General features: G+C 50.3%; 3 protein-coding genes across 5 annotated transcripts; 1 reads left to right on the forward strand and 2 right to left on the reverse strand.

The window, feature by feature from the left end:
• Window positions 1-44: 44 nt before the first annotated feature.
• On the forward strand, window positions 45-2,271 carry si:dkey-20d21.12 (uncharacterized protein LOC556245 homolog). The gene is made up of 4 exons (XM_067240292.1): window positions 45-427; window positions 707-850; window positions 1,095-1,292; window positions 1,724-2,271. Exons 2-4 carry the CDS (start codon window positions 709-711, stop codon window positions 1,861-1,863), a joined length of 480 nt encoding a protein of 159 aa, XP_067096393.1. The 5' UTR covers window positions 45-427; window positions 707-708; the 3' UTR covers window positions 1,864-2,271.
• Window positions 2,272-2,288: 17 nt separating this feature from the next.
• hyal3 (hyaluronidase 3) lies at window positions 2,289-8,406 on the reverse strand. Of its 3 annotated transcripts, none has more exons than XM_067240285.1 (4): window positions 8,301-8,381; window positions 3,096-4,100; window positions 2,809-2,898; window positions 2,289-2,713 (listed from the first exon to the last, which is right to left on the reverse strand). In XM_067240285.1, exons 2-4 carry the CDS (start codon window positions 4,047-4,049, stop codon window positions 2,423-2,425), a joined length of 1,335 nt encoding a protein of 444 aa, XP_067096386.1. In that variant the 5' UTR covers window positions 4,050-4,100; window positions 8,301-8,381; the 3' UTR covers window positions 2,289-2,422. The 3 variants fall into 3 exon arrangements, with proteins under 3 accessions (XP_067096386.1, XP_067096387.1, XP_067096385.1); XM_067240286.1 differs by lacking the exon at window positions 8,301-8,381 and adding an exon at window positions 7,372-7,408 and having other exon boundaries at window positions 3,096-4,079; XM_067240284.1 differs by having other exon boundaries at window positions 2,290-2,713; window positions 3,096-4,079; window positions 8,301-8,406.
• A 231-nt stretch (window positions 8,407-8,637) lies between these two features.
• Window positions 8,638-13,973, reverse strand: prkar2aa (protein kinase, cAMP-dependent, regulatory, type II, alpha A). The gene is made up of 9 exons (XM_067240291.1): window positions 13,708-13,973; window positions 12,101-12,237; window positions 11,885-11,991; window positions 10,983-11,136; window positions 10,541-10,642; window positions 10,182-10,256; window positions 10,019-10,084; window positions 9,791-9,929; window positions 8,638-9,687 (listed from the first exon to the last, which is right to left on the reverse strand). The coding sequence occupies exons 1-9, from the start codon at window positions 13,748-13,750 to the stop codon at window positions 9,563-9,565; spliced, it is 948 nt and encodes a 315-aa protein (XP_067096392.1). The 5' UTR covers window positions 13,751-13,973; the 3' UTR covers window positions 8,638-9,562.
• Window positions 13,974-14,130: the final 157 nt, after the last annotated feature.

Consider the following 14,130-nt stretch of genomic DNA (forward strand, 5'->3'; position numbering starts at 1 on the left):
GAGGAGTAGGGCAGGGCGCTGGCTGGCTGGTTGAGTAGGGTCTGACAAACATTGAGAAACAGAGACAGAAATTGTGACTGTAGCTGCTTCGGTTGGACTACTGGAGAGGACGGGGAACTTAAATGTCTTGTTTATAACTGTGGATTTTTCCAGTGGACTAAAACTCTGCTCCACCTGTTTTGTGGGAGCTTCTCTAAGTTTGGGGAATCTAACCTGGACCGTTCAGAAAAGTTTGGAAATCGCTGTGGAGTCTTTGTTGGGCTTTGAACTAGTTTGCCATCGAGACCTGCTGTCAACTTCAACTCAGCCCAGGGTGCATGGTAGCATAACTAACCTTGTCCTGGATTTGAGCGCAGAAGACTGTGTGAGGACGCACAGACACATACATGACCTCTATACTCTGCAGTGTGCTTCTTGTTACCTGAAGGTAAGGCTCCAGGTGCCATTGTTTCTGTCTGTGTGTGTGTGACCGTGTTTTTCACAGTGTGTGTGAGGCGAGGAGACAAAATGTATCTAACAGAACTGCTCCTGGTGTACAGTCCAACCTCCAGCAGTTAGTAACTGTTTCAGTCAATCAACAATAGCCTAGTTCTTGTGACGCCTACGATGACAGATACACACAGTTCTACCTCGGAGGGGTGGTCTTTTTTTCACACGCCTTATCTCTCTTTTCTCTGTCTCTCTCCCTCCATCCCTCTCTTCCCAGTCATGTCCCAGCCTGCTTCGTCCCCTGCCACTCCAGCGTTTGTGAGGATCAGTGACCGGGACCTGACTGAGATCGAGCTACATTCCGTAGAGTCTATAAATGACCTGCACCGCACACACCCAGAACAATACCACAACCACAAAGGTTAGCTACACTTTCGTGGTCCGAACAATACCGCGACCCCAATGGTTGGCTCCCCTCAACGCACCCAGAACACCACCACAGTCACAAAGCTGGGCTTCACACACACCCAGACCAATACCACAGCCACAACCATGGGTTCTAGTTGAATAGGATGTCCCTGAGTTAGGGGGGTGATGCCACTAAAGTCTCTCTCTTTCTGTCTTATTGTTGATTTGTCCGCCCATCCGCCCATCTGTCCCCACAGGCATCAGGAGGCCTCCTCCCCTTCAGATCCCCTCCTCCAATGGGATCGTCTGCCTACCGAACTCAGCGTCCGCTAATCCAAAGCGAGGGTGGGGGAGGCTAGTGGACAAGTTGATGCCCAGCTCCTTCCGGTCTGGGCTGGCTTGTGCCGTCATCCTCTTCCTGCTGCTCACACTCATCCTTATCTTCTACTTCCTGGGTGAGAGACTAGACCCTGCTGAACGTACCGCTCCAAATACAGCTGATATCTCGTACAACTCACAGTGCAGCTCAAAGTACTGCGGATAGTACTGATGGTAGTATTGTTGATAGTACTGCTGATAATACTGATGGTAGTATTGTTGATAGTACTGCTGATAATACTGATGGTAGTATTGTTGATAATACTGATGGTAGTATTGTTGATAGTACCGATGGTAGTATTGTGGATGGTAGTGATGTTAGTATTGTTGATAGTACCGATGGTAGTATTGTGGATGGTAGTGATGTTAGTATTGTTGATAGTACTGATGGTAGTAATTTTGATAGTACTGATGGCAGTGCTGCTGGTAGAAGGGCTGAGAGCGAGGAGAAGGAGGAGATGGATTAGGAGTGTTTGGTCTAAATGGTTTAAATCTGTTACTCCTCCAGTCGAGCAGGGCGCCTCTCTCCGGATGCTGACTGAGGCTGTGCGAGAGAGGCAGGACGTGGCTATGGAGATCTCCCAGTTCATCCAGGAACTGCAGGCACTGAGACATAACCTGACCGCCATGACGACCATGAGGCCATGAAGATCACTGAGGGGCAAAACAAACCAAACCCCCTTATCCCACCAAAGAAATCCCCCAGCTCACTGCTCTGGCCCTCCAGCCTGATGAGGCCCTGCACTAGGGGACAGGCTGTCCACAGATCTAAAACAAACGCCACTATCTCTAGCCTGGGTGGAATGTGTTACAAAGACAAGCAGGGAGGAGACAGGATGAGATCTCAGTGAGCTTGCAGCGTGGTGCTTTACACTTTACTGAACTTGAATGCATCTCTCAGTAGTAACTTTCTTGATCCCAGAAAACGATTCATAGAATTGTTCAAGCGTATTTCTGTAGTGAATATGTCAACACACTTTGTTATGTAAGCATGTGAGGAAAATAGAGATTTTGAGTTGATGACAACACTGCCAATTTAAAGATTTATGAATTCCACTTTTGTTTTGGTCTGAGTCATCCTATCACAAAATAGGGTACATGTACACTGAATAAAACAATAGCTTCAGGTAGTTGAGGAGCTTTAATGACAGTATTGCTTACTGTCTAGATGTAATCACATTGTGTTTCATCAATCAAGACATTGTCATTAGCTGGTGTTTGACGCTGTCTTCATCTGGCATGTGTCACCTGTCCAGCCCTGGTAACACTGGCACAGGAAGTGGTCGTAGACGTCACTCAGGTTGTGGGAGGGGTCAGGGGTCAGGGTGGGATCTGAGGTTGTAGATGGGATCATGTGATCGGAGAGAGGGTCGCGGCGGGCACAGCGACCGTTGCCATGGCAGCGCCGGTGACTGCAGAGTATGACATCGTTCCTCAGGGTCTGGATGTAGCGTCCAAGGACAGAGCCCAAGTAGTCCCTCAGGAGCTCACACTGATGCTGGGGACACAGAGACACACACACACACGTAAAATATTTAACCTGAACAACAAAGCCTTACTTTAAATGTTTCTATCCACTTCTGTGGATCTAACCTTTGAACGGGCAAACTTGATCTCTCCCCATAGGACCACCCCTGCTGCACCCAGCGCTGCACTCTCTCCCAGGGTGTGCTCCAAGTCTGTCTGTTGACACACACACACACACACACACACACACACACACACACACACACACACACACATGCACGCACACCCGAGGTGAGAGGATTCAGTCTAATTAGAGGCCTGTTATAAATGACTTCGTCCAGCCTGGTTCAGTTGTATGTCTGATCCTAAACTTTGATAGAGCAGCGATTGGCCCAGTCAGCCCCTTACTGTACCTGATTAAGGAAGGTGAGTGTGTGTACAAAAGCCAGTCTAGCGTAGGGCAGCACCGGGGGAGGTCGGGTGGCACTGCCGTGCTGAGACGCCACCCTGGAGGCCTCCAGCAGGCGGTGACGGACCATGAGGGCAGCGTCCGGGGAGCCTGCCACCCGGCGGGGCAGGTAGATGCTGGGGTAGAGGGCCGTGGACTGGGCCCACAGCCATGCCAGCTGGTCGTTCCTGCGCCTGGTTCTGGGGTGGCATTGGCCGGTGTAGACGTGGGTATGGTTGCCCCCTAGCCTTGGTTCTGGTCCAGTCGTGGGGGGGTCGTTGAAGCAGGAAGGGAAGCCGTAGTAACCCCAGAGCCCCCCCGGTTGCAGGCTCACCCCCAGCCTCAGAGTCTCCCACATTAGCTTCCTGGCACCCCTCTCAAACTCCTTCCTGGCCAGCCATGTCACTTCCTGCTGCGACAGCTCTGGGTGGCTCCTCCTCACTAGATTCTTGGACAGCTGTCGGTAGGCCATCTTAGAGCCGAAGTCCCTGGCCCACAGGGGGCGCCACGCCTCCCAGTCAAGCACAGCCAGGCCCCTGAACCCAGGCCGGAGCAGAGAGGAGAGCTGGGCCGTGGCCCGGGATAGGTGGGCCTTCAGGTCAGCCCTCTGGGGGACTCCCCCGTGGACCCTGCGCCCGTCCCGGCTGAGGTAGGGGTAGAGGCCCAGGCGGTTTTTGTAGAACAGGCTGACGGTCTGGCCCTGGAAACTCTGCTGCCGGTTGGCCAGGATGCCCAGGGAGGGGAGGGGTAAGTGGACGCCGTGACGGCTGTGGCACCTAGCGGTGGGCATGTTCCACACCACGGTGAAGGGCGTGTCTGAGAACAGCGTGTCTGAGAACAGGGGGCTGGCCGCCGCCACAGGGGGCGGGGCCAAGGAGACCCAGGGAGGGAGGATGATGAGGAGGCGACACAGCAACATGGCTGCTCACCGGCCAGGGCTTTGTGCTTCCTGAGGATGACACACACACACCTGTTACATAAAAAAACGTAAAAAAAAAAAAATTGTTCTAGTAACAACTCAAATTATTTATCATCATATCAGCAGGAACACAAAACACAACCCTTGATTCGTTTGAACATCATTTTTAATTCCAGCAGCAATGATTGACAAGTGAGGGAAAGGAGGTGGACTCGTTATTTTGGACACTAAAGCTGCTGCCACACGGAACCTAGAATAACATGACACAGAGGGGAGTAGATGACACTGTTAATGAAAGAGGGTGAACAGGAAGACTAGCATTAGGCACAAGCTCACAGGAAGACTGACATAATCCCCGAGCTGTGAGACTGTGAGAGATTGCAGGTCTACACAAATAAAGGCACGTTTGAATTCAGTTGTAGCGCGTGTCGTCAGCTACAGTACGGTCGATAAGGTTTATCGAGTTCAAGTCTAGCCATCGGGAAGGCTAACGACAAGACGAGCCACCAGAAAGAGAGCAACACTGTCGTTCTCCTGTTCTACTCGTCCGTCTCCCCCTCCTCTTCGCCTCCTCTGTCAGTCTCTCTGTCCGCATGTCCACGCTCCATGACCTGCACCCCACTGGATCAGTCTCCACTGTGTGTGTGTGTGTGTGTCCAGTGTCAGATGTCCTTGTGCATCCAGAAGATGGGCATTCCTTTAGCGTCTCTGTAGGGGGTTTCCTCCAGGGTCTGGACCACCTGTTGCCTTGGCAACCGGGGAGGAGGAGGAGGAGGGGGGACGTATGGAGGAGGGGGAGTTGGAAGGCCAACGGGAGGCGGAGGAGGGAGAGGTGGAGGCGGAGCTGAGAGTGGCGGCGGAGGCAGGGGAGGAACAGCAGGTGGAGGTGGGGGAGGTGGACCAGAAGGAGGGGGAGGAGGTGGAGGGAGTTGACCAAAAGGAGGAGGGGGAGGTGGAGTGTGGGTACCAGCAGGAAGTGGCAGAGGGGGAAATGTACCCGAGTCGGTCACGAGCGTTCCAGGTTTCAGGTCCTGGTTCCCCTCCCCCTGGCTGTACGTCTCACCCCCTACCCCTCTGGACAATCTCTGCAGAACCTCCATGGAAACGAAGCTGGTCATGGCGCCTGCGTTCTGCACCGGGGCTGACAGGCGGTAACCCAGGTGGGCGTAGAAGTGCTGCTTGTCGTGCGTGGTCAGACACAGGCGCTTGAACCCACGACCCCGGGCGTACACCTCCGTCTCCTCCATCAGCGTCCGGCCGTAGCCCCTCCCCCGCTCCGCCTTTGACACCACCACTGACTCCACAAAGAGGCTGTCGCTGCGTCCGACCACGCGGGAGAGCCGGGCGTGGCCCACCAGCGCCTCGCCCCCCCGGACCAGCACTAGACAGACGGGGAAGCCCGGGCAGGACTTCCGGAGGGCGTGGAGGCGGGCGGAGCGACTCCTCTGCCACTCGGCATTCACCAGGTCGGCGCACGCCACGAGCAGGTCCGGCCGTTGGTGGAGGGGGATGGCCCTGACCCTAGAACCCTCCTCATCCTCACACCTGGGGGTTGGCCCCGGAGAGAGAGAGAGAGGAGGGGGGCAGAGAGGAAGGGAGATGAGAGTAGACGTGGAGGTGGGGACAGAAGAGGACAGTAGAGGACGGGGGGAGCGGGAGGTGAGGAGGACAAGAGGAGTGGACAGTCAGAACACTAGGAGCCCTCCTTCCATGCCTGTGTGTATGAGTGGGATGGATGTTGTCCAGTCATGCAGGATATTAATAACCCTCCACAAAGTGATGTCAGATGACACACATCATCAAAGCCAGGGCAAAAGTACATGTATAATCTCACCCCGTTCTCCTTGTAACTGACTCTCTGTAAAACCATGCCAAGAGTGGGGAGCTACAACATGGCACACACACACCCACACACACACGGTCAAGGGATTGATTGAGGAAGGTTCCCCATTTCAAGACATGCCGTAAACATTTCAACAGAGCTAGGGCCAGTCTTTACAGACTACACTCTGATATCCCTGTCTCCATTTCTCTGCTCCTAGAAATAGCCCAGCCACGAGCCCACATGTCTACACTGATGGAGACTGCTGTGTCAGGGTATGTAGACCCCCCACCCTACACACACAGTGTCAGTGTGTCAGCAACTGTTCCCTAGACCTACTCCCCACAAGTTAAATAAAATGCTAAGTTTTCCAGCTACACCATGGTCTGTCACGGCCTTCTTTCATCAAGTTCACTCAGAGTTCAATTCGCCTGCAACTAGCCTCAGAAAACATACTCTTGGGTGGTGACGTATATTCGTGATGTAGTCTGGCTCCTTCATGATTTACGTTGAAGAGAAACACAACTTCCTCTGGTGTACCTGGCTAACATTTTCTATGCAGTCATACGTGGTTTTCCTAATACACCATCTCTACGTTTCATATAATGACGACGCGTCACAATTCTAAGTTATATCAACTTGTTTGGCCCATACTCGGTATCACACATATTCTTAATATGAACTGATGACCCAACATTTCTTCACAAGGATCTTTCTGGACACGGGTCCTAGAGAGTTTGCGTGTCCTTTCTAAAGGGTGAGCAAGACGAGCCATGTGCTGAGTCCTCACAGCCACTCTCTCACATCCAGGAATAGGGAAGTAGGTCGTTACTCAACAGTGTGATTTTTTTGAGAATTATTTCTTCAGCACATCACACCAAAACCACAGCATAGCGCTAGGGACGGATCTCAGAGGAACTCAGGGTTGCTCCACCGAAGGCCGTATCGTCTCATCTTATGGGTTCCGCCTGCAGTCGGTTTTTCTTTGCGAGAACTTTCTGAGAAAAGGAACGCATTCCCATTGCCGACCGAGACCATGTTGCCTAGGCTACAGCGCTGAGACAGGAGTAGGAGGCTACACAATGCTGGAAAAGCTTCCGTACACATCCCTGATCCCTTCCTGTCCGGAAGCAGAGACAGTCATCATTATCTGACTAGTCATTCCTGTGTCACACAGGTTACAGCTTCCACAGTCCACACCCTGGTGGAGTCGTTCACCAACGCAAATCTTCTTGTGTCTGTGCTGGTACTGGTGAAACTACAGTGGCTAGGTTACGCATGAATCTCACCCAAGCAGCAAGAGTGTCAGAGCTGAGACATACAGTTTAACAACGCTTGCATCGGTTAGGTCCATATCGCCTGAGACAGACGAGGCGAGAGAAGGTGCAGAATGAAGCTACAATGATCACGTCTGGAGATGGACACAGATCTCCAGATGGCACAGATATCTGTTTCTCCAGGTGAGAAAAAGGTTAAACCGCAGCAGGGTTACAGGCTTACCTGATAGAGATGGAGAGCAGCACAGGGTTATGAAGGGCGCAAAGACTGACTGACAGAAAACGTGCAATAGGCATTTCTAACAGGACACAGGAAATAGTGCAACCAACAGATAGACAACCATTACTTAGGACAGTCCATCAACCACAGACACACACACACACACCAACACACACAGAAAGTGTAAATATTGAGTCCTTAGGAGAAACTCAATTTTTCTGTAAGTGAACTGTTTAAGGTTGCTGACATGACACTGTAGCACAGTTGTGTGAATGTTAACTTGTAGATCTTAAATGACACGTGTTGTGTTTCTATTCTTGGAAATACAATATGTCTCAATAGACTTATCCCCATTGCCAGTTCTTCTCATCACAACCTGTTTGGAAACTAATAACAGTGTCCAGTGTGTGTTTTATCAAACATGTTCTGTATGTATGTAGCCTACGTTGAGTTCTGCATGTTCAATCCAGAGGAGCAGGACATATCCAATATGCCTGCACGTTTACTGTTACAAATGGCAAATTCACATGGAAATGAAATGTCTTGTTAATAATGGTTAGGTACACAAGTATTTAAATGAGATGTCTGTATCACCATATAAGGCTTATACATTGACAGCATTGTACACGTCATGTCACAAAGTATCCGTTTCAAGTGTACCATAGTTAATCAGTGCTAACACGGTATGACCAGAGTAAGGCTTGGTGTATGGTGTTTGATCGATCGATTTTATCACGGTATGATCTTAGGGGGGTAGGAGTGACAGACTGTTCAGAAAGTTACAAAGTCAACCAAGCGCCATCGTCTGAAGACAAACGATATCGTTTTCTGGTAGTAGGCTACTGTCTCACAACCGTACACAAGTAGCCTATCTGTAACCGTTTAATTATATGTGGACAGCATTCAAACGTTTCTAACAAAGCTGTACGTACATGTTCAGTTTTTCAACCTTCTCCCAGAGACAGGAACTCTTTGGTTGTGGGACTGTACGGCGTGTCCGCTGATCCTGAATCGGTTTTAGACGCTATGGTTCTATGCTATGGTCTCATGTTGTGGCTTCGACGGATCTACGGTTTGCATAAACTCGTAGGAAAGTGCTCTAGTGTACTCAATATACAACACTTCCATCTAGAGGTTTGGAGTTCACTTTGCACCCGATTTGACAGCGTTTCCATTCAAGTTAATTCATTAAATAATTTCATTCACTTGGTATTGCGGCATCCATTCATTCAAATGATTCAAGACAAGACTGAAGGCAGACACAGAAGATTAACAAAATGTTAGCTTTATTTATATCCAGGACAACTCATTCAGAATAATCAAGGACAAATAAGCACTAATGTTTTTTTGTTTGTTTTTTAGGTTGTTTTGTTTTACATTTGTCTGAGATGGTTCTTTATTGGTCAAAGTAAAACAAAATAACAAATATATATAATCATAATCATCATAGAATAATAATAATAATACATGAATCAAATACAACGTGTGGAGATTGGGAGAGGAACGTGTCTGTGATAGATCATATGCACTAACTGAACCAACAACAGGAGGGGCGTCTGAAATGACTCACCCTCAAAGAGGAAACACTTTTTTATTTAAATAATATTTTATCAAAGCTTCTTTTTTTTCATAAAATGTTTCTAAAACTCTTTTTAAACCTTCTGTTGATCTTTTCTTTCTTTTTTTGTTGTTGCATTTTTGAGGTTTCTATTTTACTCTCTTGATTTTTTTTGTTGATTTTATTCGTTTTTCTTTCAGGTGTCTGTTTTTGCAAATGTAGGTGCCTCTGTTTGTGTGTGTGTGGGGGTGTGTGCGTGTGTGTATGTGTGAGAATGTGTCCTTGGCTGAGGTTGAATGAGTTTGAATAGAAGTGTAAATGTCTGTGTGCACGTGAGGGACAGAAGGGGAAACCTGTTTGTGTCTGTAGGTGTGTGTGTGTGTGTTTTGTCCTTGCTCCAATGAGAGTGTGTGTGCGCAGCAGGGCATGTCATTCATCCAGAGATAGATAGAGAACAAGTGTGTGTGTAGGCATGTACCTATGAGTGAGCTTATAAAGGAGTGTATTGGGCTAAGAGGATGTGCTAGAGTGATAGACTATATAGGCTAAGTGGGTGTCTCTCGATGCCTATGTTGGTGCTTGTCATTGTGTGCGTGTGTGTGCGTGTGTGTGTGTTTAAAGGCACAGAGAAAGTCCTCAGTCTCTCAGATCCATGCTGGAGCCAAACAGAGCCACCAGCTGCTCCTCATAGTGAGCGATGTTCCTCTTCATGATCTCTTTACAGGAGCCCAGCAGACGCTCAAACGCCTGGATGTCTATTACTGCAACACACACACACACACACGATTACAAATGTTTCCAAACTGTAAAACACACATGCTGGGTTCACACACTGATGAGGGGGGGAGAGGAGAGCGTGGTTACCCAAGCACTTGACGTCCCCCACGGCGTACGCTGAGGCGGCGCGGGGCTTGTTGGTGACCAGGGCCAGCTCTCCAAAGTAGTGCCCCCTGCTACAGCGGGTGATTTCTACCTCCGTGTTGTCCTGCTGGGACGCCTTCGTCTGGAGAGGGGGGGCGAGAGGGGGAGAGGTTGAGAGAGAGAGGGCGGACCGAGAGAGAGAGAGAACAGAGGAGGAGGGAGGGAACTCACTTTGCTCTTCATCATGATCTTGACTTCTCCAGACTCCACAATGTAGAAACACTCAGCCCTGTCTCCCTGAGGAGGAGGAGGAGACACAGTCAGTGTCCATGCTCTATGACAGCGTCAACAGGGTCCTGGCGTGTCCAACATCCGCAGAGACGAGACTTCTTACCTGCATGATGATGCGCTCCCCGTCAGAGAACTGCTTCATTCCTAATACGTCCACAATCTTCATCCTCTCCGACAGCTGGAGAGAGAGAGAGAGAGAGAGAGAGAGAGAGAGAGAGAGAGAGAGAGAGAGAGAGAGAGAGAGAGAGAGAGAGAGAGAGAGAGAGAGAGAGAGAGAGAGAGAGAGAGAGAGAGAGAGAGAGAGAGAGAGAGAGAGAGAGAGAGAGAGAGAGAGAGAGAGAGAGAGAGGGAGGGATGGATGGAGACAGAGGAAGGGACGTTTCGTTGACAGGAAAGAAGAGACCTAAAGAAAGTCGTGGCGGGGACTGCTCCAGCGTCATGTTCAGGCCTCCCTCTCCTTACCTCCAGTGACTTGAGCAGGGGCACCGACTCGATGAAGGCCTCGTACATCCTCCTCTTCTTCGCGTTGTTCTTCAAGATGAGCCTGCGGAACGTGGCCCGGTCCTGCACACACACACGCGTCACATATACCGGAAAATGTTCAACTTGGCAAAATTTGCCTTGCTGCTCTGGAGTTCTCCTTGGTGGCCACAGTGAGGCGCTGTGACTTTAGACAACACCCTGATCCCCCAGGCCTCCCACAGGCCCCCTCCCCCCACCCCCCAGGAGAGAAAGGAAAGGAGGACACTGAAGAAGAGAGGAGAGGGCTGTCTGAAGAAAGGAGAGGAGGAGGATGAGACTAGAGAAGAGTCAAAGAGAGCAGAGGACGGGAGGCGGGAGGGGGAGAGAGAGAAGAGGACATGCCCGAGGGGGAGGGGGGGATCTAGCAGGTGCCGTGTCTCACCAGGCCCCAGAGCGCCCCCTCCTGGGTGGCGATGATGGTGGCAGCGCGGGGCGTGTTGTACATGAGCGCCAGCTCCCCGAAGCTGCCCTTGTTGTCGTAGTGACCCACGCACAGGCCCGCGCCGTCCTTCTGTACCACAATGTCATACACGCCCCTGGGGAGGGAGGACACATGGAGGATTGGGGGGGGGGGAGAGAGAGAGAGAGGGAGAAAGACACCAAGTCACCGTGGTTAAAGGTTCATGTGTTGGAACTGAACGACAGAAGGCCCCATGGGCAAGTAGCGGCCTGTAAGCTGCTCTGCCTGCGTCTGGGCTGCAGGGAGCCCAGCCGAGGGCCACTCTGCAGCCGGGGGGGGGGGGGGGGGGGGGGGGAGATTAGACCTGGGGGAGGAACGGAGGGGGATGGGCTTACACGCGTGCCCGGGAGATTATTGCGTCCTTTGGTAAAGAGGCGGCGGCTGATTGGCTGTGTGGGCACCCTGAGCCGGTGCGGCTGGTGGAGCCTTAACAGCATTGGGAGGATTAGGATGCTGATCGCTGGCGTCTGTGGACGTGGTCCCTTCAGCTTCAGGTGATGGGGCATTTCCTCCGGGGGCCTGGACATTGTGTGTGCGTGTGTGTGTGTGTGTGTGGGGGGGGGCGGCAGGTTTGGAATGCCCGTGACGTGTGTGTTTTGTCTCTTGTGTGTGTCATGCGCGATCGTATGACGTGTGTGCCCAGGCTAAGCCTTTTGGGAAGGTGGGGCTGGCATGGTTGATTGACAAGGAGGCTTAGAGGGCTAGGAATAAGCTCTAGCAGCCCACTCGGGGCCTCACGGCACAACACACACACACTCCCGCCCAACATGCACGCGCACACACCTTAAAACTCCCACCCAGCGCACACACACGCGGGTCCTCACCTCTCAATGACGTAGAAGTTGTCTCCGTCGTCCCCCTGGTCGATGACGTGATCCTGAGGCTGGACCCGCAGCTCAAACATGGCGTCCAGGACTTCTGAGAACTGCTCCTGGAGAAGGGGGAGGGGGGGGGTGAGGAAGGTGCGGCTGTACGGGACGACTCGTCGGGGTTCTTGGGGCGCGTGCGAGTGTCTGTGTGTGTGTGTGTGTGGTCCGTACCTGGTCGAGGGTCTTGAACAGCAGGATGTCTCGACAGGCCTCTTGCAGTCGACAGCGCTGCTCGTCTGTTTTGGGGTGCACCACTCTGGGCTCGGTGTCCTCCTCCTCGTCATCTGGGTTGAAGGCCTCCGCACACACTGCACACAGGGGGAGGAGTTAGACTGTAACACCCACTGCATACAGGGGGAGGAGTTAGACTGTAACACCCACTGCACACAGGGGGAGGAGTTAGACTAACCCTACAGACAGGGAATATTTAGATTGTAACACACACTACAGACTAGGCCGATTCCAGACAGGAAATTGAATTTAAATGCACTACAAACTGTTTTAGACAATAACACTCTATAAAGATGGGGAAAATGTTAAGTCACAATACGTAAGGAAATGGAACAGGACATGTTTTGTTCCTTATAAAGATGTTGTGTAAGTTCCTGAGGCCCTCTGAGACAGCCTGTCTCTGTTTGGCAACACACACAGCTCAGTGCCAGTGGCATGTGAATATCCCTTTTTCTGGAGAGGCCTGCTACTTTGCAGCCAGTTGTGTTACAGTGTTACAATCAGGGTTCTAAATTAACACCCGCCAACCGCTGGTTAAAATTCATTTTGGCGGGTGTTAATAAAAACTCACTAGCCAGTTTGGCCGGTGATATATGAGGCATTACATGAATGATACATAAGGCTCTGTTCTCGGCATGGTTCTCTGTTGTTCTTATTTTCACCGGAAAGAATTTGGCTAGTGGAAATTCTGACTGGTGATCAAAAAAGTTAATTAAGAACCCTGGTTACAATACATCCTAAAGACTGTAACACAAGACTGAAGAAAAGTTAAGACCATCACTGACTGAAGGAACTGAAAACATGACTTGACTAAAACATGCTCAAGTCATGTTTCCAGATACAAGTCACCATCAGTCGGTGCAGAGGTGAAAGGTCCACCAGGTTTAGGGATGGGTGATACATTTTTTATCTCGATATTGTCAAAATGTTTACGATATATATATATATATATCTCGATATGTTTGCATTTAAGTATTAAAAAAAAATTCTCCCCCCACTAGAAAACAAAAACAATGTATATAGAACAGCTATTGTTACAAATTACAAAATGTGTAGTGCAAATTTAAGCAGTTGCCATAACATGGTACTTGCTACTTGACAAAATGGACCTCACATGGAACAATTCATGCAGAGGTCCATATGTGACAGGACAAAGAAAGAGCAAAAGAGTGTGCCTGTGCAATTTATGTTTTGTTTGCAGACGGTGTCTGTGTGTGTGTGTGAACACAGAGGAGCAAGACGGTGATCTTAAAACACAAGCAACACAAGGACCAGCAAAAAAAATAAATAAATATATATATATATATTTTAATTTTTATATTCGATATTCAGGTTATCTTCAAATTTTACATTGTCGTCAAAATCAATGCCCAATAATTTTATCGCTAAAATTCGATATATCGCCCAGCCCTAACCAGGTTCTGAATGAAGAATGCTGCAAGCACTCCAGAGGAGGCAAGTAACCATGTACGTATGACAGGCCTCCATGGTAAAGATCACACAGGGAAAGAAACCAAGAAAAAGAGATGACGTCAAACACAACTCACCTGACACTCTCCGGTTGAATCTGCTGGGGGGGAGGAGCTTCATGGAGAGAGGGAGGGAGGGAGGGAGGGAGAGAGGGGTAGTTAGTGGAGTAAACTGTTATTGCACATTCCCTTCTGTTCACACATCACTGCTATTATGAAGCAGCGGTTATGACCTCTGACTTCACCACTGGCACAGAACGGACACACACACACACAGAGCTTACAACAGCGCTGGCCTCAACCTAGTCCCCAGTGTAGGGGTCTGTGGGCGTTTTCATGGCCGACTTGGTCAGAGGACTGTGTGGCCTGGAGGCCGTGGGCTGACCATGAACACGCACTCTACTGTAGAATATGAAGGCTTGCAGGGAGAGAGAGACAGAGAGAGAGACAGAGAGACAGAGAGAGAGACAGAGAGAGGGAGGGGGGGACGGAAAGAGAAAA

The sequence above is a fragment of the Osmerus mordax genome, chromosome 7, assembly GCF_038355195.1.
Source record: "Osmerus mordax isolate fOsmMor3 chromosome 7, fOsmMor3.pri, whole genome shotgun sequence".
Lineage (NCBI taxonomy): Eukaryota > Metazoa > Chordata > Actinopteri > Osmeriformes > Osmeridae > Osmerus > Osmerus mordax.